Source organism: Mustela lutreola, chromosome 7, assembly GCF_030435805.1.
Source record: "Mustela lutreola isolate mMusLut2 chromosome 7, mMusLut2.pri, whole genome shotgun sequence".
Taxonomy (NCBI): domain Eukaryota; kingdom Metazoa; phylum Chordata; class Mammalia; order Carnivora; family Mustelidae; genus Mustela; species Mustela lutreola.
In genome coordinates, this window is record NC_081296.1 from 42,026,904 (window position 1) to 42,053,733 (window position 26,830).

General features: G+C 36.1%; 1 protein-coding gene across 1 annotated transcript in view; it reads left to right on the plus strand.

Annotated features, from left to right (window-relative positions):
* The window catches only part of UNC13C (unc-13 homolog C), a 574,360-nt gene that overhangs the window by 229,171 nt on the left and 318,359 nt on the right, over positions 1-26,830 (plus strand). Inside the window, exons 8-9 of the mRNA XM_059180554.1 lie at positions 1,287-1,514; positions 2,476-2,617. Coding sequence (XP_059036537.1) covers positions 1,287-1,514; positions 2,476-2,617 — 370 coding nt within the window. The remainder of the gene's footprint in view (positions 1-1,286; positions 1,515-2,475; positions 2,618-26,830) is intronic.

Sequence of the window (26,830 nt, forward strand, 5' to 3'; positions counted from 1 at the left end):
TGCTGTTAAATATGAATTTATTACAAGGAAAGCCAACAGCTGACCTTTTCCTCTTTGTCTTAGCTTCCGTGCTTCCATTAGGCTTAACATTCAAAGACTTAGACTCAAAGAACATTAATAAGGCTATCCTTTGTGGTAGAAATCATGCAGACAAATTCTCTCATTTAACCTCTAAACATTCTACCAGACATTAATGTGGTTATTTCAGAGATATATTTCAAAAAATTATAAGTTGGGTGATACAGTCATGTAGATGAACATTGGATCTGTTACTGAGTGTCGTTTTTTATTCTTTTCATTACATCACCTTTGTTTGGCACCCAAAAATATTGGGTATCAGCAGTGGCTGCTCCTGCAACGCTGGTCCTTGGGGTTTTGCTTTCTCATCTCAAGCTCACTAAGGAACTATGAGAGTTGGAATCATGGTTCATTGTTAACTTGTCATGGATTGTTGCACAACCCAGAGGCCACACACAGCCTTGAAAATACCTGGCAGGTGGCTGGGAAAAGTGAGGGATCCAAGAATGGACTTTTGGAAATCTTTCATTGCCAAAAAGATTAGTGTTAAAAACAAAAATACCTGGAAAGTTGAGACCAATCATGAACAAACAAACAAACAAAACATCCTGGACATCAAAAAGGGTTTTGAGTAGAAAGAATTTAGCCTATTGAAAAACAATGGCCATATCACAAAATGAGAGTTTGGGCCTGTGATCTGTCATGTACTTACATGGTTTCCAAATCCTTTTTAAACAGCACAATCTCTGTAATTCCAAGTAAAATCTTAACAATGGTACTATTTATTTTACAAGAAGAATTTAACCACTTAATCATGATGAATTCCATCATTAGAAATAATTAAACACTTTGAACACAAGGATTTGAAATACTGAATTTGGGGAAACATTTGCCCTCTGTATCCTGTTTTTCAGTTTTGTCTGGCATGTCGTATATACCGTATTTGACTTGTGCCTTCTTTTTGCTCTTTGCAAATTCAAACCACACATTTGTTCAAGCCCTGATTTAAGCAAATAATACAACTGAAAAAGCTGGGAATGATGGAAGTCCATTTACTTGCCACTAACGCAAAGGCTGGTTCTGAATCTCAGCCTAGATATTTTCTCCAGCAGCATTTATCTTGTTCTGCTGTTCCATGAAGTAGGTACCCTGACTCCTCAGAATGAAACCATTTATTCATTCTCCTGTTTCTTCTTTCTGTCCCTCTCTCGGGCCATCCAGAAGTAACTTTATGTGCATTTATGTCACAATTGATTTTTCCATTATAGGAGCAGCAGAAAAGAGTTCTAAGCATGGTGCTGAAGACAAGACTCAGACCATTATTATGGCTATGAAAGAAAGAATGAAGATTAGGGAGAAAAACAGGCCAGAGGTGTTTGAAGTCATTCAGGAAATGTTTCAGATTTCTAAAGAAGATTTTGTGCAGTATACAAAAGCGGCCAAGCAGAGTGTACTAGATGGGACATCTAAGTGGTCAGCTAAAATTACCATTACAGGTAAAAAGTTTCCTTTAAAATTTTTATTCCGCATTGAGATTTTCATATGTTTTAGAAATCACTGCTAATGAAAATTATAGGTAAAATAAGTAGAATTTTCCAGTCTTGTCAATATTGATAAGAAGTATAGTCTATATTTGAAATTTCTAAAGTATGTCCTAGATAATTGAAGTAATTGCAGTCTGTTGTTTTAATCAAAAGCTCTTCTAGAGGAAGAAGTTTCTCTTTTACAATATACTCATCAATAACCTGCAATTTACAAGAGATTAGCTTTGTAGCTGCCTGCCACTGATAAATTACAAGAGTAGCTAAAAATCTCTTTAGCCAGTTTTTCTTAATGAGAAAACACAGATCATTTCACTTAATTCTTGATCAGTAGCCCTCAAACATTTGATCCTCGAGTCAAGGCAATTTGAGCTTAGTGATGTCTGGTAATATGAACTTCTGAAGTTGCCTATAACTAGATAAACATTAACCAAGCCTCTTAACTTACTCATATGGTACTTGCAAGATAAAATAAAGATGCCATTTTTTTTTTTTTAACTAGGTTGAGTTCAGTAGTGACAGCAAACTCGCAATTAGAAATACATTTTAAATCACAGACCTTTGAATTATGTTGGATAACTTTGGGCATATTGTATGTGCATCTTTATTTCTCTATACATACATATAGTAATGTGTAGGTAATTATATAGCTGGTGTGAATAGGGCAGTATATATGTATAGCTGCTACTCATTACAGGCAAAAGAAAATATTTATTCAAGGAAGGATTTAATACTCAGTGTTTTCATTCTTTCATTAAATATTTTTAAAGTCCTAATGTTCATGACAATAAAAGCAGTGGGAATGTATCCACAAACCCAGCGTGCAAAGTGTTAGAAGAGCTGCCCTTCGTTACCATTTTTGTTTGTTTGTTTGAGGAAATCTTTATATTAAAATGTTTATTTTTATTTATTTCAGTGGTTTCGGCACAAGGCTTACAGGCAAAAGACAAAACAGGGTCGAGTGACCCATATGTTACTGTTCAAGTGGGAAAGAACAAAAGAAGAACCAAAACCATTTTTGGAAATTTGAATCCAGTATGGGATGAGAAGTTTTATTTGTAAGTATATCATGTGAAACTATTACAAGTATTGATATATTTGGGAATAAATTTAATACAGGCATGCAAAATATAGAAGCAATAATTATCTCATATTTAATACTAAGCAGAAATTATCAAAAGTGAAATTAATATCATGAAGTCACTTAATACTCACATTTATTAATCTTTATCTTTGGAAGAAAGTGAATAAAAAGAATTTTTCAAACAAAGGTGGCATGGTTGGGATGACTGTATAGGAGAAAAAAAGATTAAGATATGATCTATAACTTGGGTTGACCTAACATAACTTCGAATTTACTGGCTTGATTCAGCAATATCCTGACATCCGATGATTTAGGACTTAAGGGCAGGAGAAGGATTTGGGGCATCACCTGACCCATCATACCTACACCATGATGAAATGGTTGATGATAACTTTTATAGCCTCTCATTTTCTAAGAGGTCATTTATTTTTAAAGCCTCTTATATTTGTACCAAAAGGTAAGAAATTATTTTTCTGGCATAAGTTCTTTTCTTTCTAAAGACAAAAGATGACTTTCCAATTGTCATTTGATAGAAATGAAAATTCCAAACCCTGAGTCCTTTCTTTTTCTTCCCTCCTTTCTATGCTGATGGCATAAACAAGGGTGTTATTAACATACCAAGTGAGCAAACCCAAAACATAGAGCTTGTTTGGAGATGTAGGCAATAGTGAATAAGAAATAGAGCGCTTTGGTTTGTATGGGCTGATGAAGAGTGTGTTCAGAAATAGGTTTGGAAAATCAGTTGGGACCAAATAACGGGATACCATAAAATGAGTTTGGATAGTTCCTCCCTTTTCACTGATGGAAGAAACTATTTTAGCCTCCATTTGTTTGTTAACCGAAGACAAGAAATCCATTGGTAGTCATAAATCCAAATCTCTAAACCAGTGAAATAAATGAATCAAGCAGGGTAAGGACAACAAAGAAAGGACCAGACTATGGCAAACATCAAGCAAGCAACTTGGAAAAATACAGCTTCAATGGCCGCGTATTCATGCAGATGTAATGAAGCTAGAGCCCACAGATTCTCAGGAGAAGCTGTAAGTTTGAAAACTTAAAATCAGGTGTATGGAAGTAAAATTGGCAAAATGTAAGTCTACATATTTAAAGTGTACTGTTTGTTAAGTTTTGACTTGCATATACCTCAATGAAGCCATCACCACAGACAATATAATGAACATATATCTCGTCCCATATTCATGCCCCAGGAAAACTGTCTCTCCTTAACTCCCTCCATGGCAAGGCAATCCCTGATCTCCTTTATGAGGCTATAGAATGCTCTGCATTTTGCATTTTGTGACTTTTATATAGAGCATACATTATGCATTCTTCTTTTGTAGGGTTTGATTGACTCAGTGTAATTATTTTGAAACCCATCAATGTTGTAGGATTCAGCAAGAGATCATTTCTTTTTCTTGCTGCATAGCATTTCATTGTTATAAAATATCAAAGTTTATTTATGCATTCACCTTTTGAGGGGCATTTGGTTTGTTTCTAGTTTTTAGCTATTAAAAACAAAGCCCTTTGGGAAAAAAATAAAGCTGTTTGGAAACTTGTAAACTATGTCTATACAAATATTTATATGCATTTCTCTTGAATAAATACCTAGAATTGAATAGATGAGACATCTATTATGAATATAGGTAATTTTTAAGATAATTTTTCCAAGTGGTTATACCATTTTAAATTTCCATCACCAATGTATGGGAGCTCCAGGCGTTACACCCTTCTAATACTTTGTAAGGTCAGTCTTTTAGATTTTTGCAATCCTTCTATATGTGTAGTGTAGTGGTATCTTATGGTGGTTGTATTTTGCACTTCTCTGATGACTAGTGGTTTCAAGTATCTTTCATGTGCTATCCATGTATCATTTTTAGTTAAGTTTTTAGTTTGCTCATTTTTACTGTTTTTCTATTTTGTATTTGTGCAAGTTTTTTTTTAAATAGTTTTATATTTTACATTTAGGTCCATCATACATTTTTTAGGTAATTTTCTAATGTGGTAGAAGTTATAGACCTAAATTCATTATTTTGCATATGGATATCCAGTGGTTCCTGGACCATTTTTTGAAAGTACCATCATTTCTTTACTAAATGGCTTTTGCACCTTTAATAAAATTCACCCATCCCTGGATGTGCTGATCTGTTTCTAGATTGTTCTGTACTATTTACCTGCTTATCCATCTGTATGCCAGTACCATACAGTCTAGATTACTGCAGTTTTACTTTAAAATCAGTCTTAAAATCAGTGTTAGTCCTCCATTTTTAATTTTTTTAGTTATCTATCTTAGAGCCTTTGAATTATTTCCAAATGAGTTTTAGAATCTGCTAGCCTTCTTCACACAAAAAGAAACCTGATACAATTTTGATTGCCTTATTGCTCTGGCTAAGATTTTAGATATCATACCAAGGAGAAGTGACACAAGTGCATCTCCGGGCCTTGATCTCAGTCTCCAGCAGAACACGTTGTTTTTTTTTTTTTTTTTTTTTTTTTGATTAACAATGAGCTTAGCTTTAGGCTCTTTGTAGATGCCCTTTATGCAATTGAGGCAGTCATCTTCTGTTTCTGATATGCGGAGAGTTTTGATCAGAAACAGATGTTGTAGTTTGTCTAATGCTTTTACTGCATTTTTGGGTTGCTCATAGGATTCTGAATGCCATTTAAAAAAAAAAAAAAACTTAGAAGATATTTTTCCATCATCTTCGTGTTTACATGCTTTTCTTTTTCTTGGTGAGAAAGCCATTGTTGCCCTCATCTTTGCTCCTCTGTGCATGTCTTTTTCCTCCTGAGTTGCTATTAAAAGACCACGTTTTCTTTACTCAGTTGCACAATATGGTAGTGTTGTACCATGGTGTGGTTTTCTTTATATTTCTGGTGCATGGGGTTTATTAAATCAATTGGGACTGTGAGTCTGCAGTTTTCTTCAACTTGCAAACATTTTGGTTATTTCTGTAAACATTTTTTCTCCCTCTACCTTTTGGAGATTCCCCTTATAAAATATATTAGGCCTTTTGAAGTTGTCCTACAACTACTGATGGAAAGTTTATCTTTTTCTCTCTCTCTTTCCTTTTATTCTGCGTTTCACTTTGGATTATTTTTATTGCTATGTGTTTACATTGCTCACCTTTTCTTTGGACATATCCTATTTATTATTAATCCAAGCCACTTTCTTTTTCTTTTTTTTAATTTTTATTTATTTTTTTAATGTCTTTTCAGTGTTCCAGAATTCATTGTTTATGTACCACACCCAGTGTCCCATGCAATACGTGCCCTCCATAATACCCACCACCAGGCTTCACCCAACCCCCCGTCCCCCTCCCCTCCAAAACCCTCAGACTGTTTTTCAGAGTCCATAGTCTTTCATGGTTTGTCTCCCCCTCCGATTTCCCACAACTCCCTTCTCCTATCCATCTCCCCAAGTCCTCCATATTATTTCTTATACTCCACAAATAAGTGAAACCATATGATAATTGACTCTCTGCTTGACTTATTTCACTCAGCATAATCTCTTCCAGTCCCATCCATGTTGATACAGATTTGGCTATTCATCCTTTCTGATGGAGGCATAAAACTCCATTATGTATATGGACCGCATCTTCTTTATGCATTCGTCTGTTGAAGAGGATCTTGGTTCTTTCCACAGTTTGGCGACTGTGGCCATTGCTGCTATGAACATTGGGGGTACAGATGGCCCTTCTTTTCACTACATTTGTATCTTTGGGGTAAATACCCAGTGCCACGGTATTTTTCATCTCAGATATTTCGGTTTTTTTCTCAGGAAATTTAAGTTGGGGTTTTTATATCTTCCATGGCTCTACTTAACTTTTTTAGGTAAGACTTTATTTTCTCAGAGAAGTTTTAAGTTCACAGAGAAATTGAGGGGAGGATACAGTGATTTTCCACGTATCTTCTGCCCCCACGTATCCATTGCCTCCCCTTATTACTAACACTCCCCCATCCACCAAAGTGGTATATTTTTTTACAATTGGCAAACCAACATTGACACATCATTATCACCCAAAGACCACATTTACATTATGGTTCACTGCTGGTGGTTTATATTTTATGGGTTTGGACAAATACATCATGATGTGTGTCCATCATCATGGTATCATACAGAGTGCTTTGCCTTAAAAATCCCATGTTCCACCTTTCATCCCTGCCTCCTGAATTTCTTTTTACTCTCTGTATAGTTTTTTGGTTTTTTTTGTTTTTTTTTTTTGAAGAAGGTCCTAGGGTTGGAATCATACAGTGTATGACCTTTACATGTTGGCTTTTTTCACTTAGTAATATGCAGTTAAGCTTACTCTGTGTCTTTTATGTGGCTGGATAGTTCATTTATTTTTTGCACTGAATAATAATCCATTGCCCAGATGTGTCACAGTTTGTTTATCCATTGACCTACCAAAGAATATCTTGGTTGCTTCCAAGTTTTGGCATTTATGAATAAAGCTGTTATAAACATCCATATGCAAGTTTTTGTGTGAACATAAGTTATCAATTTCTTTGGGTCAATGCCAAGAGATGTTATTGCTGAATTGTATGGTAAGAGTGTATTTTGTTTTGTAGGAAACAGTCAAGCTGTCTTTTAAAGTGACTGTACCAGTTTGCATTCCCACCAGCAATGAATGAAAGTTCCCGTGGCTCTGAATCCTCCGTAGCATTTGGTGTTGTCTGTGTTCAAGAGTTTGGCCATTCCAGAATGTGGATAGTGGGATATTGTTGTTTTAATTGATAGTTCCCTGATGACATCTAAGTAGCATCTTTTCAAATGCTTACTCACCATCTGTCTATCTTCTTTGGCAAGATTTTAAGAAGGATTTTTTAAAGTTTTTTTTTTTTTTTAATTTTGAATTTTAAAAGTCTTTTAACTGTTTTGCATACTAGTTCTTGATCACCTGTGCCTTTTGAAAATATTTTCTCCCCATCTGTGACTTGTCTTCTTATTCCCTTGACACTTTCTCTACTTTCCTTTTTGAACACATGCAAAACATACCACTCTTTTGATGTCCTTGACTTCCAATTCTCCATCAGTGTCAGGTTTGACTGATTAGTTTTTTCTTTGTTATGTGTCATATTTTTCTGCTACTTCAGATGCCTGGTAATTTATACTGAGTGTGAGACACTAAATATTATCTCGCTGGGTGATGGATATTATTGGCATCCTATAAATACTACTGAACTTTACTTTGAGACATAGTTAAGTCACACAGAAACAGTTTGGTTTTTTGGATGTTGCTTTTAGAATCTGTTAAGTGGAAATGAAATACTGCTCAGCTTTCGGCTAATTATTCCTCAATTCTGAAGCAAGACTCTGCCAAGAACTCTGCCTACAGACTCATGAAATGATCAATTTTTTCAAGGCTCCCAGGTAGAAACAAGCGCTATTCTGGTGTGGGTGAGTGCAGCACACTGTTTGAGCTCATCCCTTTGATGCACCTTTTTTTTTTTTTTTTTTAAAGATTTTATTTATTTATTTATTTGAGAGAGAATGTGAGAGAGAAAGAGAGCACACAAGACATGGGAGGGTTAGAGAGAGAAGCAGGCTCCCCACTGAGTAGGGAGACAGATGCAGGACTTGATCCTGGGAGCCCGGGATCATGACCTGAGCTGAAGACAGTTGCTTAACCAACTGAGCCACCCAGGCACCCCCTTTCATGCGTCGTAACCAGGCCTTGGGTAGTTTCAGTGTGTGCAGTTACCATGACTCACTGGATTACTCAAAGGGAACCTTCTGCAGATTGTCAAAGTTTTCCTTCTGTTCAGTTCTCTTCTTTTTCGCATGCCTGTGGCCTTTAGCTGCCTTGGTGTTCCCAGACTGTTGGCTCAGAGAATCTAGTAGACTCCACTTGAGTTCTTTCTCCTTGTACAGTGACCGGAAAACGATCTCCACGCAGTCAGCTGAAGTCATCATAAGACTCACCTTGTTTGTTTTTTGTTTCCTTGGGATCACTGTCCTTCTTTGACAGATCTCCAATATATTGAAAAGCTTAAACTTTGTTCACTTTTTGATTTTTCATGTGGGAAAGTATCTCTAGTCTGTTATTCCCTCTTGACTATAATTAGAAAGTCTGAAAATCTCAATTTAATTGATAAGCAAAGTGAAATAGTATAAAAACCAACACAAAGCATGTCACACAGCATCTGAATTCTAGACATATTTGATCCACAGGTTGTCAGTTACATGTGTGAAATAAAGCATTCATCCAAAGGAACACAGTAGCGGAAATACTTATTCTAATATTTTAATCCTGAAGAAGGTTCCCTTGAGAAATCAGCTGAATAATGATAAATACAGGGATGTGGGGAAACTACCCAAGAATAAGGTAATCGTCACCAAAAGACAGAGGTATAACCGTGTCCGGTGCTCATCAAGGTCAGGAATGGTGTTTGTTCCCACTAAACAAAGTAGAAGGCCTCATAACTGATGGGGCAAGTACACAGAAGAGGATACTGGAATGGGTGCTTAAGATAGGAATTATCTATGTTTGGGGGCAGTTTTCCTATAATGTACTGTATGCCTTATTTTTGAGAGGAAGCATTATCTACAATGGCTATACCAATATATCTATGCTTAAAGCAACACTCTTTTCAAGGAAGAAGAAATTCAAATTCAAACCAATTCCACCCTGCTGTTCATGTAATATGTATATAATGTGCACAGTTTTTTTTCACAATTTTTTTTAGTTTACTGACAAAATATGTGTGAGTGTTAAGTTACACTCACACATATTTTCTATTTGTCCCCTCTAGAATACCAAAAACAAATGCCTAAATTTTCAACAGTGGCTCTTTTTGTTGCCAGTTTCTAGAACTCTACAATTCCGTTCTTAATACTGAGGTTCTACATCACGGTTTCCAAAAACGCTGTTTTGGATCTGCCTGTGCAAACTTCCATTTTACCATGAAATGGCATGAGAATTGCACATTTATCTTCTTGTGTAAGGTTTTTTGTTGTTGTTGCTGTTTTGGGGGTAGCAGGTGAAAATGAGGTCATAGTGAATTTATGTGCAGATTTTGAAAAATGCATACATATCATAGATGAGCTCCTCCATGCCTCCCACCACACTGCCCTGTGAGCTGGAGTATAAAATGGTATCCTGGCATTCTGAAAATAAGGTATCTTATTAATAGTATGACTAATGTTTGCATTGGGGGGAATTAAATTCTGAAGGTTTGGTTTTTCCAATATGAAAAATTGAGATTGTTAAATTGAGATAATGTATATAGGTATACATTAGATATCTATACATATAATGTATATAATATAATGTAATATAACAGGATTGCTATATTGAGATAGTGTATATAGATTTCATGGCATTGGTAAGCATTAAAAATGGCAGTGTTTTTGGGCACCTGGATGGCTCTGTCTTCGGCTCGGGTCATGATCCCAGGATCCTGGGGTCGAGCCCCACATTGGGCTCTCTGCTCAGCAGGGAGCTTGCTTCCTCCTCTCCTGCCTCCCTCTCTGCCTACTTGTGATCTCTGTCAAATAAATAAAATCTTTTTAAAAATGGCAGTATTAGCGACAATTATTATTATTAGCATTTGTAACATGATGACATTGTTTGTGGTAAGATTCAGGACTTCACAGCAAAGATGACAGAAGTGTTTGCTTTTAAAAAAAAAAAGTTCTAATCTGACTAGTGAGGCTGAGAAAAGACTAATAAACAGGGTGCTGTAAAAGGAAAGTATTGCCGAAATAAGAATTACAGAACTGAAATTGGTGCAGGATCTGAGAGACTATTTTATTCAATTCCCTCATTTTACTGGTGACACTTGAATCTCACAGGCAGGTTATAGTAGAGCCACGACTACAAAGCAGTTCCCTGTTCTGAAGCCACCAAGAAGATGCAAGTAAAAATAAGGATTTTTTTCCAGCACCTAAACTATTGTCTTAGCAAAACGGCTTTGACCTGAAAAAAACAAAAAAACAAAAACAAATACAAAAAAACAAACCAGACAGTTCCAAAGATGGTAAAATGAAAATGCAAATGAAGAAATTTTTGTAAAGTTTTTTGAAAGCTTAATAATTCCCCCATTAATGGCAATTTGATACCCTCCAGAGATTAATGCTGAGTCATTTCACTTTTAGTTTTACCTCTCTTACCATGAGTTGAAAAAAGAAGTTTGAAATTTTTATCTTAAAAAGACCAAGATGTTGTATGATTTTAAGAATGAGACACTGTAGAGAGTGTTAGCCCAGAACGGAGGCATGACTATTTGCTTTCTGGCAGAAATATGGGTTAGGAGGAGTTGTAAACACACATAATTTTTAAAGCATCATATGGGTATGTATTAAGGTATATGAAAGTGCTTTGAAGTGATAAAGTATGACATAAATCAAAGGCACTGGTTATCTTTGTTCTTTGTTCCTGGTAAGTTGTATATTTGATCATTTCATAATTATGACATTTGATTTTATTTGCCTATACAATAGTTAATGAAATGTTTTATGCTTGTCATAAATCATTGCCTCAGGAAGAAAAGGAGTAAGTTTTTTCCAGTGGGTTTTAGAGAGAAAATGCCAGTATGGTTTATTTGAATAAGAAATTTTGGAGTTAGGAGGCTTGCATTTATGTTACATAGATACTGTCCTTTCCAGAAGACTCTATAGTTGATGGTTGGTGCTTTGTTTTTGCTAACTTATGAAATAAAACTTCATGCTGATTCCCTCTTTGAGGGAAGCTGGCAGGCATGCATTTTTTTTTAATATCTATTATTTATTTTTTTGAGTTTTTACTTAAATTCCAATTAATGTACAATATAATATTAGTTTCAAAATAGTGTGCAGTATAGTGATTCAACACTTCCATAAAACACCTAGTGCTCACGATAGCAAGTGTCCTCCCTAATCCCCATCACCCATTCCGCCCATCCCTCCATCCACTTCCCCTCTGGTCACCATCACTGTGTTCCCTGTCGTTAAAAGTCTGTTTCTTAGATTGTCTGTCTGTCTGTCTCTCTCTCTTCATTTGTTCATTTGTTTCTTAAATTCTACCTATGTGTAGAATCATATGGTATTCATCTTTTTCTGACTGACTTATTTTGCTTACCATATTACTTATGAGCTCTATCCATGTCTTTGCAAATGGCAAGAGTTCATTCTTTTTTATGGCTGAATAATATTCTTCTTTGTGTATATGTGTGTGTGTGTGTGTGTGTGTGTGTGTGTGTACATGTTTATCCATTCACCAATTGGGGAACACTTGGGCTATTTCCATAATTGGAGATTGTAGACAATGCTCCTGTAAACATCAGGGTCCATGACCCTTTTGAATTAGTATTTTTGTAGTCTTTTGGTAAATACCTAGAAGTACAGTTGCCGGATCATAGGGTAGCTCTATTTTTAACTTCTTGAGGAAACTCTGTACTATTTTTGAGAGTGGCTGTACCAGGGTGCATTCCCACCAACACTGCAAGACAGTTCCCCTTGTTAGTTATATTTTTAATTTGTATTAAAGAATTATTTTAAAAACAAGGTCTAGTCAACACAATGCCTGTGGTAGGAATAGGCACAGCAGTGGTGTTTAGACACCTTACCTAAATGACTGCACAATCCCCTCCACTTGTTCAGTGGGTATCAGTTAAATTCTATCCACATTTCCTGAGTCCCCATTTCATACAAATCGCTGTACTTACAAGGTCCATAGAAATACTGACTTGAAAAGTGACTCCACGTTATTACCAAAGAGCTGTTGACCTACTAGTTTATAGACTTAAGTTCCAAAAATTTTCTGGATTAACATGCTCCTTGACCTCAAGAAAACCCTTTAGCCCCTGTAAATCTGTCTCACAGTGGGCAGTGTGGGGAAAAAAAAAAAATTACTTCCCACCTTGACACAATAATATTTTTGACAAGAGGCAATGAACACGCAAACTCTTAAGATGTGAGCATTAGAAACTCCTAAAGCTGTTGTTTATAGAAGCATCATTGCCTTGGCTATCTACAAGAATGTCAGCCGTGTTTAATTCACAATCAACCACATGTGTGGCACACAGAGTGCCTTAGGCTCGTGGCTCTCCACTGTGCCCTGTGCCGCTCCGCTGAGGACCGAGCAGGAATTAAGCATAAAGTAAGCTCTATAGGAGATAGCTTATTTAAATACTGCAGTTAAATACAAATAGCTCCATAGCACAGCCGATTAATAGTTTAAAATGACAGCCTGAATATAATCAGTGATTTGATTTATTGCCTAGATTACTAGCATGGGCCATTTCAGGGCTACACGGGAAGGGAGCATTTCTTCAGTTGTCTGAGCTAGCTTACAACGATGGTATTAACATCAGGAAGTCATTTGTCAGGAAGATTGTTCCACAGTTGTCTCAAGGAAGGAGTTTAGTCACACTTTATGGGCTTGGAAATTTGTTTACTAATCATTGTCTACATTGCGAATATGCCTGGCAATGGGGAGACATGACAACCAGAACTGCCTTTCACGTAGTAAATGAGATTGAGCCATTACCCATCCACACACAACAGAGTCAATAGAATACATTTATGCTATCACTGCTTCACTGCAGAAACAAAGGGATTTGTAGTAAGGAGAGGAAAGGTATGTGGAAAGAGATCTGAGCTGAATTCACTCAACTTAGAGTCCCCAAAGAGAACTTCTTGCCAGGCAACAAACCGTAAGCTTTCAGATCAGGACAGATCCTTGGAGATGGCTTGTGATGTTCCACTGACCAAGAAACAGAAGGCCTTGTACTTCGTTTCAAATGGAGGATTAAATAGAATCCAAACACAATCCCCCAAATCTTGAGGAAGCAGTTGGGTTACGAACAACAAACCATTGGGGGCAATGAGGACTATTCTGTAAGGATGCTTCGTGGTGGGAAGAAAAAAAAAAAACCCTCACACTTAAATTGGACCATGGAAAAGGGATTTTTACTTGGACACAGAATGCCCTTGCAGGAAAACAGGAAAAAGCAAGTTGGAACTACAAAATGGCAGAAATTATATGTCCGTTGATTCCTCTCTATTTTTCTCTGACAGTTTGTTCATCTGTATCTGTTTTTCTCTATCTCTACTTCCTTTTTTTTTTTTTAAGAGTTTACTTATTTATTTGACAGGCAGAGATCACAAGTAGGCAGAGAGGCAGGCAGAGAGAGGGGGAAGCAGGCTCCCTGCTGAGCAGAGAGCCCCATGTGGGGCTCAATCCCAGGACCCTGAGATCATGACCTGAGCCGAAGGCAGAGGCTTTAACCCACTGAGCCACTCAGGTGCCCCTCTCTATCTCTACTTCTTACTTCTCCTCCCTCTCTTTCTTCTATCACTTGGTCCCTCCTGCCCTCAACCCATGGCTCTTTCTTCTTCCCACTTTCCTCTGTACTCTGGTTTGATTGCTGGTCACTACTCAGTAGCTGTTCATATCACCAGCATCCGTTTGTTCCATAATAACCTCGGTCCTGTGACCATATGTCTTTCAACTCTAGCATTCACAGATTTCTGCCAGGAAGGTTCTTTGCATTTTAACCAGTTAATCCAATTCATTTTTATGAAATACCAGGCTGTGGTAAGAGCACCTTACATCCATCAGTTGTGCTTTATATGAGGAACAGAGAGGAGGAAAATCCTAGTGGTGTGTTGGTAACTGATTTGGCCCCGTAGGTCCAAGCAGTTACCCCTGAGTGGAATATATCTAGTTAAGGCACTGTAACGATCTGGATCTGTCAAGGGTTTTCAAGACCCAAATACAATTCTAATCAACCTCTGTTTAGCTCATCCTTCTACCTCTAGGTCATACCCCATGTGTGGACCAACCATTTTGAAGGCAGGAAAAGGAGAGCAACATGCTAGTCCTATATATAGCCAGACTGAAAGTTGGCAGATCTCCCTTGGCCCAGAAAAATGAAGTGTAAAATCTAATTTTCTGGGTGTTTTTTTTTTCCCCCTGTACCAACGCTGATAATCTTTAGAGAAATAATTCATTCATGAGGCACTCTTGTAGGTTCTCCAGACACTGAGGTAAATATGAAAGATGATAGCTCCCCATTACACAATTTGTTTGGTTTTCTTGTTTCCTAATTGGGGTGGAGATGGTGCTAAGGCTTCTATCATCAGCTGGGGGGGAGGAGCCAATCCCCAGATGTTAGGGGAAATGGGCAATTCTGCCTGGTGCTTTCATTGTGGCTGGGCTCGACAATAGGATAGTTAGTTATTTCTAAGTAAAGTTTTGTTTGTTTTTTTTTTAATTTATCTATTTGAAAGAGCACAAGCAGAGGGAGCAGCAGGCAGAAGAAGCAGGCTGTCCAATGAGCATGGAGCCCGATGGGGGACTCAATCCCAGGACCCTGGGATCATGACCAGAACTGAAGGCAGATGCTTAATACAGTGACCACCGGGGCACCCCACAAATAAAGGGTGTTTAAAGCATGTTAATATTTGATGGCTGAGTGAAAGAAATTCTAGCTAGGGAAGTGCCTTGTTGAAGAAATATAAATGTCTAGGAAGGAAAGTCTAAAACTCAAATCATTGCAAATCTCATAGGCACTGAAATTTGTGTAGCTATTTACAGTAACTGAATTTCCCATCACAGGTATAATACTCCATAGTGCTTTACAAAGCATTGTTGTTGTCATTTACAGATGAGAAAGCTAAAGCTCAGGGAGGTCGATAGAATGTTTCTGAAGAATTCTTCCAATAAGTGAAATAAAAGAAGCAGGATTCATTTTCTTCTTTTACCACAGTGAAGTCCTTTCCACACTATTTCATGCACCCACTATTGCCATGTGTTAAACCAGCCACCCAAAGAGAACCATGGAGAAGTCCGTACAAAAACCCCACACGAGTAAAAGGTTAAATGAAGAGATATGGAAGCTATTGGGGGAAAAAGAAAAAAGCTGAAACTGAACTTCTAGAAGTGAAACATACAATATGTAAAATGAAAAGCACATTGATTATGAATGACAGATTGGATATCACAGAAGAAAAGATTAATAAAGATATAATAATAGAAAAATATGGAACACAGACAATTTTTTAAAAATAGATCAATGAGACCACTTCAGGCACCCCAAACCAAGTAATTGAAGTCTTCTAAAGGACAAAAGGGAAGAATGGGTACAGAAAAAAATATAAAATATTTGAGTAGATAATAGCCAATTTTTTTCAAGTTCAATCAAAATTGGCAGCACATAGACTCAAGAAGCTTAACCTCAGGCATAAGAAAATGAAAAAAAAATTACACCCAGGTACATCATCACATTGTTCAAAACCAGGGAAGAAGAGAAAATCTTGAAAGCTTCCAGAGAAAAAAGACACACACTAATACAGAGTAAGAAAAATAAAGATGGCCGCCAGCTTTTCATAAGAAATGATACTAGCGATAAGAAAGAGGACAACATCTTTAAATTATTGAAACAAAAACTGTCAAACTCGAATTCTATACCCAGGGAAAATGCTTTTCAAAATTAAAGGCTACAAAATAATTTTTTCAAAAGATTTTATTTATTTGACAGAGATCACAAGTAGGCAGAGAGGCAGGCAGAGAGAGGAAGGAAAGCAGGCTCCCTGCTGAGCAGAGAGCCCCATGTGGGGCTTGATCCCAGGACCTTGGAATCATGACCTGAGCCAAAGGCAAAGGCCTTAACCCACTGAGCCACCCAGGTGCCCCTACAAAATAATTTTTTAACAAAATAATTTTAAGCCAAAATAAAGGGTATTTAAGAAAGACATAAGCTAAAAGAATTCCTTTCCTTCCAACCTGTACTATAAGAAATGCTAATGAAAGTCCTTTACACAGAGGAAAAGTAATACCAGATTAAAAATGTAGTTTATATAAATGCATAAAAAGAAATGAAGAACATTGGCAGTACTAACTGCGTTGACAAATATAATGAACAATTAAGTTATTTTGATTTATTTGAAAGATTACCCAATATTTAAACACAATAACAAATAGTCCTTGCTAATGTAATAATCAAAACAAAATGATTGCAGAAAGGTCTGGAGGACACAACTAGAAACATGCTATTGTAAGATTCTTATACTGTACATAAAAGTATATCATATTGTTTGTAGATTATGGTAATTTAAAGATGTTTACTATAAAAGATATGTACTATAAACTCTAACCAGTAAAAAGAAAACAAAAATATTATAGCTAATACTTCACCAAAATAGATCAATTTCAATTAAAAAATAATAATAAATCCAAAATAGAAAAAAATAAAAAGGGAAAGGAGTGTTTAAAAAAAATGGGGAAATTAAAAAAAATAGTAAAGATGTTAGACAGAAACCTCAATATGTCAGTGATCACATTCATTGTAAAAAATCTAAACACCAGGTTTAAAAGACAGAGATTATAATACTGAACCAAAAAACCCCCAAAGACCAACAATATCTAACCTGTGAGAAATACATTTTATTTTATTCTATTTATTTATTTTTTACTTTTATTTATTTATTTGACAGACAGAGCTCACCAGCAGGCAGAGAGACAGGCCAAGAGAGAGGAGGAAGCAGGCTCCCTGCTGAGCAGAGAGCTTGATGTGGGGCTCGATCCCAGGACCCTGAGATCATGACCTGAGCTGAAGGCAGAGGCTTTAACCCCCTGAGCCACCCAGGCACTCCAAGAAATACATTTTAAATATAAGAAGATACAAATACGTTTATTGCTTGTAGGTCTGCTACTTAGAACACTTCACCCCGAAACAACAGAGTATATATTAATTTGAAATTCACAGAACATTTACATGGATAGCTAAGTAACATATGAAAATATGTTCAATATCATTAATCATTCAGGAAGGCAAAACTACAATGAAACACCATTCCATAATTAGTAGAAGGATGAGTTGTCTCTTTTTTGTTCTCTGCATTTATTTCTTGGACCAATCAACTATTACAATTACATCTGATTTACTTTGAGTTGTATCTCATTTTGTTATTTTAGTAGTAGCTTTAGGGTGTATAGTATATATCTTTAAATTACCACGGTGAACTTAGCATGATATTGTACTTCACACACAGTATAAAAACTTTATAATAGTATACTTTCAGTTGTCTCCCTTAGACCTTTATGCTTTTGTTGCTAGTTCTTGGCAGGGAACTCTATGGCAGGTGAGAATATAAGACGGTACAACCGCTTGAGTAAACCACTGGTTTCTTAAAAAGAAAATGTACTTGTATGAAGATTTATACACACAGGTATTTATAGCAGTTTGCTTTGTAATAGGTAAAGACTAAACACCCAAATGCTGTGACATTTGATAGGCAAATTGTGACACATGCAGAATACTAAAAGCAAATGGTGTACACAACATGAATAGATCTCAAGCTAACTAAGTGAAGGGTTTAAAGTGTACAATTTGATTCCATTTATATAAAATTATAGAAAAACCAATAGTGAACTAAAATGTAAGACGTCGGATCTGCGGCTGCCTGGGGAGTAGGACAGGGAAAGGATTAAGAGAAAGTGATTACAAGAAGTCCAAGAAAACATCTGGAGGTGATGGATATGTTAATTATACAGATTGTGGTGGTGGTTACATGGGTGAATATGTGTGCTCAGACCTGGTAAATTGCACAGTTTAAATATATACAGATAATTGTATGCTGGTTATACTTCAATTAACTAAGTAAAAAGTCACTGACAAACATTAATCTCATCACTCTACTAACAGTACTACATTAATGATGCATTTACACACTACAAATTCATGATACAAAACTGTTCTTCTAGGAGGAGGAGTTTGGTGGTGGTGATGAGGACCACAAGGGTGATGTCCATGACCTCTGTCACTGTCACCCTCGCGATCTGGCAGTTTATCATTCAAGTGTTCTACACATCTCACAGCATTTAAGTTCTAGAAGAAATTCAGTGTCATCTGCAGTTGTATCTTTCCATTTACAGCTAAAAAAAAAGGAGTCTCAGACTTTCCTGAAGTTTCAGGTTCTGCAGCCAAAACCCCAGGGTCTGCCACCTTCTCTAAGTACTTGACACTCTCACTAGAGGTTTCTGGAGGGGCCAATTAGTACATGATACCATTGTAAATGTTTCAGAGCTTATTGATTGCTATATAGTAAGTCATTACTCAAAAGAATGTGACATCTTAGGCACATCTACTTCCACCGATTTTTTTCCCCCAGTAGTTATACAGCGTTTTAGATCACTTTTGTTTTGGTCCATAATGATTTTCATGTCTTTAATGTACATTAGGGTTGTCTTCCCACCTAAGTTTTGAGCTATTTGAGGGAGAGACCCTCCTAAAATAATGTCAGGTACAAAATAAGCCTAAAAATATACAGAATTATTTTCAAATGATAATTTCCAAGGTTAATTGCTTACCTATGAAAGTGTCTTTTACAAACGTTATTTTTCATTTCCAGTATTGATTAACACTGATTTCTCCCTTCTTGCTATTCTTTCAATGCCATTTTTTTCCCCATAAGAATTCCAAAGAACTTTCTTCTCTGTGTATGCCGCTTGAGCATCATTTGGTGAACTCGAACATTTAGTGCTTTATTAGCTTCTGTGGTGTCTGTTTTCCTGCCTAATTAAAATTCTACAAATGACTTTAATCTTCATGATAGGCTTTTTTTTTTTTTTTCGGTTATGTCTCCACCTGACCAACTTTGCTACTTTTGATTAGAGTCGGACTTGAAGGAAGGAAAAGGACAAAAGGTGTTTTGATTTGGTTAAAGCACTGAAATAAGCAGTGAAAGTAACCCTTGAGCTTTTACTATGACTAGATCGTGTCATCCTTTTTCATTCTGTCCACACAGAACGAAAGATAAAACACAGGTCAGATCAGTCAAATTTAGTAAATCTTGAAGATCTCCATGGGTTTCTCAACTTCACTGTTAAACTACTTGGTACTTAATCTCTTTTTAAGGTTTTATTTATTTATTTATTTATTTATTATTTATTTTGAGAGGGAGAGAGATAGCATGGGAGAAATAGAACAATGGAGAGGAGAGGGAAAAGCAGGGTCCCCAATGAGCAGGGAGCTGATGTGGAGCTTGAATCCAGGACCCTGAGATCATGACCTGAGCCGAAAGCAGATGCTTAATGGACTGAGCCACCCAGGCATCCCCCAAATGGAATTTCTTGTTCATGCCAGTATAAACTAGGATACAAACAAAACTTTATTATGAAAAGCTGGTTATTACTAGGTTGAGTCATATGAAATTGTTGATATTCAACTCTGATGACCTAGAGAAATGACAACTTCATATGATTCAATTTAAAGTAATATCCTCTATTAAAATTTCATCTGAATAAACAGTCTTAACTTTTTATCTGGTTGGTAGTGGGGTTTTTTGCACTTTTTCTGTTAACTTAAACTGTGTGTGTACAGTTTTATATTTATTACTCAAATTTTTGGAAGTTTGGCTAAATTTTTCTTCTAGCTGTTCCTAATTACATAGATTCAACTTAAAGTTTCAAGACACTTGGTTTTCATTTTAGTGATAAGGGTTAGCTCATGTAGATGCCAAAATATTCATAGATGCTGTCAAGTGTTTTGTTTGTGCAGTGGCTTTTTTTTTCCCCTTTTTAGATTCTGTCTCTTTCTCCCTCTCTCTCTTTTTAATATATATTATATATATTTATATACACTAATATATAAATATATATATATATATATATTTTTAAGATTTTATTTATTTATTTGTCAGAGAGAGAGAGAGAGAGAGAGAATGCACAAGCAGGCAGAGGCAGGGAGAGAAGCAGGCTTCCTGCTGAGCAGGGAGCCAGATGTGGGACTCAATTCCAGGACACTGGGATCATGACCTGAGCCGAAGGCAGCAGCTTAACCAACTGAGCCATCCAAGCATCCCTGGATTCCGTCTCTTGGCATTTTCTGTATTAGCCAGCTCTGAAGGGTTCCAGAGAGGACTAAAGTATAACCCATGTTACTATATATGGGTCCTTAAATGAAGTTATTCCTTTCCGATAATTGATTAAAGCTTAGGTTTAAGTGGAAAAGCTAGTTAGTGTAAGATTTCTTAACATTTCTTCTCTTCTTTAGCAATTCATTGGTGATGACTGCAGAAGTCTTCTATAAGCTGTCCTGTGTTGCTCATATTTGGAATGAGAAGGCTGTTCGTTAATAGCTTTTACCTTTGTGGTTGTTGCTTCTGCCAAGTGTGGTGTTCAGATAAAGTCTGATCAGGCAGTTGTTGAAACTGTAGCTTGTTACTGACATTTCCATCATTGCTTTAAAGTTTCTTGGGAGTTTAGCAGCTCTTCTTTTCTAACAAAGAGTGGGGGCAAATTAGGTGCCATAGAAACTAATGGTGACTAATTCTGTTCTCTTCCCAGAGATAAATTCTGGCTATTTAGTTGAACCATTTTTCTGTGGCCAGAAGTAGTCAGAAGCTCTTGAAAGATCTCTTTGACATGCGGGGGCGGGGGGGGGGGCAGGCGGGCAGGAGAAGGGGAAAGTGGGGTGGAAAAAGGTACTATTTTTAGTTTTTGTTTTCTTTCTTTTTTTTCCTCCTTTTCAGGTGGACTAGTATGGGAAGGAGGAATATATTGCACATATATTATATATACACATTTCATTTAATGTATAACAAGTATGTCCCCTAAACTTAACATAATATGAAAAGTAGATTTCACCTATCTGATTAGCAAAGATTTAAATGTGCTAATACTCAGTATTTGTGAGAGGATAGAGAGTTACAGGGGTAAGCACGTGCATGCTTTCTGGAGGATATTTCAGTAATGCAGATGTGATTTATGTTTGCTATATGCAGATGTGTATGTGATTAATACAGATGCCTTCCAAACTAGAAAATCCACTTTTAATAATTTGTCAAACTGAAGTAGTTTGTACATACAAGGTGTTCTGTGTAGTGCTGTAACAATAAATGGAAACTACCCAATGCCCATCTACTGTCTCCGGTAGGGGGAGCATAAACTGAATAATTTAGGGCACATCCGTATAATACAGTATGTCATGTCATTTACAAGAATGTAATCGTGTGTATGTCTGCCTGTACATGATATATTAAATTTAAAAGTCCAAGTTTTATGTATAGTATAATCCTGCATTTGTAACATTTCAAATTAGATACACTTATATGGAGAAAATAATGTGTCAAATCTTTCAGAAGTAAATACTAATAGTAAACAATGTTTGCATTATAATATTGACAATGACATTGAATAAGGAATGCACTGAATACAAATATATAATAACATGAATTGCATTCATTGCAGTGAAAATTGATAAAGGGGTGCTCAATCTTAAAGTCTGTAAAACATCTGTCTACTTGTGAAGAAGACTGTAGAACATTAGTGATAATGAAATGGTTACATTTATAAAGCTCTATTATTTTTTTCTAAAGCATTTTTGTACCATAATTTTCTTTGCAAACCACTCACGCTACCTCGTACAAAAATGTTTATTATTTATCAGTTCTTTTCTTGAAGTAAAATTAGAAAAAATGCTTTTAGCCCAGGAGTTTTATCTCTCAAGATGCAAATGCTAAGTCCTCTCAGGGAATGTCAAAGAAATGCTGAAAGGAATAAGAATGAGAACCACTGAAGTACTTCTAGCTAAGTATATAGTTTTACATATCTCTCTAGGGCACTTTGGCTTAAGTGCCAGCCTGTTTGCTCTTCCATTTAGTCCCTGAAGTTTCTGCAGTGTGCTCTGCATCTCAAGGAACTAAATTCCGAAAGTTACATTTCCCAAATTTTCTTGCTCAGTAGGTTTAGTTGTGAGGAGACCCTTGGATATAAGGTCAGAGGTGGTAGGCCAGGGAAACCATAGTGTTTCTTTACTTCTCTCTCGGCTTGCACAGCACCACCCTTGTCTGAGTCTCCTCCACAATTCAAGCTCCAGTTGGATGGGATTCCCTCTCTGTGGTCCAAGTTCCTATCTATCTTGTCTCATCGTTAGACTTGGCACTCTTGTCTGTGAATCTTTGAACACAGTTGGTGGGAATGTAAAACAGGGCAGCCATTATGGAAAACAGTATGGAATTTTCATAACAAATTGAGAATAAAACTATCATATGATCTCAAAAATCCCACTTCTGGGTGTTTCCCTTAAAAAAAAATTGAAATCAGACTCTCAAAGACCTATTAGTATTCCCATGTTCATTGCAGCATTATTGGTAGTAGCCAAGATGTGGAAACTACAGATATGTCCATCAATAGATGAATGAATAAAGATGTGCTATATAGATACGATGGAATATTATCCAGTCTTACAAAAGAAGGAAATTCTGCAGTATGCACCGACATGGATGAACTTTGAAGGCATATATACAAAGTGAAATAAGTCAGTCACAGAAAGACAAACTTTGCATGATTCCACTTAAATGAAGTATCGAAAAGAGTCCTATCTGTAGAATCACACCCTGGAATGGTGGTTTCCAGGTGCTGGGGAGAGGTTGAATTGGCAAGATACTAATCAGCAGGCACAAAGTTTCAATTAAGCAAGAGAAGTAAGTTCTACACATCTGCTCCACAACATCATACCTCTAGTCAACAGCAATATACCATATGCTCAGACATTTGTAAAACAAGACCAAAAAAAACTACAAAGCTACAGTAAGGAAAATGGTATGACATTTTCATAAAGGCAGTCATATGGATTAATGGAACAGAATAGAGAACCCCCAAATAAACCCTCACCTCAAATGGTATTTTTAATAACTGATTGAGATTTTATCGCATTAGTATTCATCAATTATTTAATCTATTTCCTGTTTTGATAACTAGAATAATTAAAATTTTTCCTATTTCTTATATCTTCAGTAACTTATTCTTTACTGTTAAGGGCAAATGATATGTGTATGTTTGAGTGATAGAATTAACTACATTAGTTAGCTATAATTAAAAACCTACTAAGTACCCAGTACCCTTCTAAGTGTTACATATGTAAATATCTTTAAATGATAATTATTGGGGCACCTGAGTGGCTCAGTGGGATAAGCGGCTGCCTTCACCTCAGGTCATGATTCCAGGGTCCTGGGAATCCTGCTTAGAAGAGAGCCTGTTTCTCTCTTACCCTCTGCCTGCCGCTCTGCTTACTTGTGCTCTCTCTCTATCTCTCTGTCAAATAAATAAAATCTTTTAAAAAATGATAATTATTGATATTCTAATTTTATAGAATAGACATGGAGACTCAATGTAACTGCATAATTTGCCCAAAGTCATGCTGCTAGTAAGTGGCTCAAATGAAATTTGAATCAGTCAGATGTTTTTCCAAGCCTGTTGTATTACTCCATCAGACCTCATACAACTTGCTTTTGAAAGTAAAATGAAAATGGCATAACTTCGGGGCTCCTCGGTGGCTCAGTGCATTAAATATCCGCCTGATTGAGCCCAGCATCTGGCTCCCTGCTTAGCAGGCAGTCATCTTCTCCCTCTTTCTCTGCCCCCTCACCCCATTTGTGTTCTCTCTCTCTCAAATAAATGAAATATTTTTTTTTTTTTAAAGAAAATGGGGCAGGGCACCTGGGTGGTTCAGTGGGTTAAAGCCTCTGCCTTTGGCTCAGGTCATGATCTCAGGGTCCTGGGATTGAGTCCCCATCCAGCTCCTTGCTCAGCGGGGAGTCTGCTTCCCTTCCTCTCTCTCTGCTTGCCTCTCTGCCTACTTGTGATCTCTGTCTTTCAAACAAATAAATAAAATCTTTTTTTAAAAAATGGCATAACTTCAGTAAATCACATCTAGGAATATCGTCCTACAATAGGACCACTGTAAACCTTGGCAACATGCAGTGTTCCAGGCTCTTTATAGTTAAATTTTACTTTAGAGGTCATTGGCATACAGCTTCTTTATTTCATGGATCAACAAGTAAGTTTAAGAAAAAAAAAAAAAAAAAAAAAAAAACGCATGTTACCACTGAGAGTCAGACTTAGGAAGATAATGTCTTTATTCAAATGTCAAATAACTGCCAAACACATATCCAAAGTAGAGTTTATTTCTGATTTCAAACAAATGGTTTAATTTCAGGTACCTCATTATGTCACTAATTAGAACATGTGTAATTGTAATATTTAATGAGCAACAAAAAAAGAAGAGTATGATTATTCTTACTGTAATATTTATTTTTATTTTGTTTATTTAAGGATAGTTGACATACAATGTTACATTAATTTCAGGTATACATCATAGTGATTCAACAACTGTATATATTACGCTATGCTCACCAGAAGTATGGCTACCATGTGTCACTGTACAATGCTATTATAATATTATTAACTCTATTTCCTGTCCTGTACCTTTTATTCCTATGGCTTAGGCTTATTCATTCTGTAACTCCTCCTCATCATTTGCCTATCTTTCCACACTCCTTTCCTTTAGCAGCCATCATATAAATCATCTGTATTTATATGCCTGATTCTTACTGTTTATTCTTTGTTTTTTAGATTCTACATATGCTAAAAACACAAGGTATTTGTCTTCCTTAGTCTGATTTATTTCACTTAGCATAATAACCTCTACATCCATCCATGTTGCCTCCAATGGCATGATCTCATCCTTCTATAGGACTATGTAATATTCTGTGTATGTACATGTATGTCTTCTTTATCCATTCATCTATCAGTGGACACTTAGGCTGCTTCCATATCTTGGCTATTACAAATAATACTTAAGTAAACACAGTGGGGGCATATATCTTTTTGAATTTGCATTTGTTTTCTTTGTGTACATACCCAGTAGGAGAATTATTGGATCATATGGTATTTCTGTTTTTGATTTTCTGAGGAACCTCCGTATTGTTTTCCACAGAGCTGTACTGATTTACATTCCCACCAACAGTACACAAGGGTTCCTTTTTCCTCCACATCCTTGCCAACACAAAATAGAAAGCTTTTGCATAGCAAAGGAAATAATCGACAAAAGCAACCTACTTAATGGGAGAAGATATTTGCAAATGATGTATCTGATAATGGGTTAATATGCAAAATAAAGAATTTATAAAACTCAATACCAAAATATCCCCACTAATAGTTATGTTAAAAAAAATAGGCAGAGTACATGAATGGGCATTTTTTTCCCAAAGAAGTTATACAAATGGCCAACAGACACACAAAAAAGGTGCTTAGCAACACTAATCACCAGGAAATGTAAATCAAAACTACAATACGCAACTGATAGATTACTAAATACTATATCTGAAACTAATGATATACTATATGTTGGCTAATTGAACTTAAAAATTTATATTTATATATATATACACATACACACACACACACACACACACACATATATATGTATATGCCTTCAAAAGGAAAAAAAACCCACAATGAACAATGAGATATATCTTGCACCTGTCAAAATGACAAATAAAAAGATAAGAAATAAATGTTGTTGAGAAGGTGGAACAAAAGGAACCCTGTGATTTTTTTTTTTTTTTTTTTTTTTAGTAAGCAATTTTGAATATCTATTTGCTCTACAGGGATAGGGATTGAAACATGAGAAACAATAAAAACAAAAACAAAGCAGGGGAGTTTTATTCAGACTTGATATTTTCTCTGGGTCTTGAAACATAGGGAAGTGTTCATCAAATAGAGAAAGAGAGAAAAGAAATCCGTATCCTAAGAAAGACAATGAACAACGTGTCTGCATTGGAAAAATACATGGTGACCAAAGAAATGGTGATTAGAAACCACGCCCATCGCGTCTAATACATGCTCTTACACAGCTCATGCTCTTACACATGAGAGAGCCATTTGGTCCTCCAGTTTTCTACCTGCTATTTTTACTCGAAATCTATTTGAGGTATAGCATTATAGGAATTAGGCGTTAATGCGATACATTTATATATTGTAATATTATAGCAATAGTGCCTCTTATGTGTCACATAATTATTTCTTTGTTTGTGGTGGGAATAATTAAGATCCAGTCTCTCAGCGTATTAGATGATTATTATAATGTTATCTGTTTCTGAAGTGCTGTGCGTTTAGCACTCCAGGGTTTCTATATCTACTAACAGCAGGTGTGTACCCTTAAATAGAATCTCTCTCATTCTCCCAATCCCAGCTCCAGATAGTCACCATTTTACTTTCTTTTTACTAGTTTGTTCTTTCAGACTCCATATATAAGTGATAGCATATAGATCTTCTAATCTCTGTCTTCATAAGTGGCCTCTCTCTTCACAGCAAGATGGACACCAAAGTATTTGTCTAAAGGTTTTTTACCTCTGTTATCTTAACATTAATCAATTCTGATTAATGCTAATATTTTAATAGCATTTAAAAAATTCTTA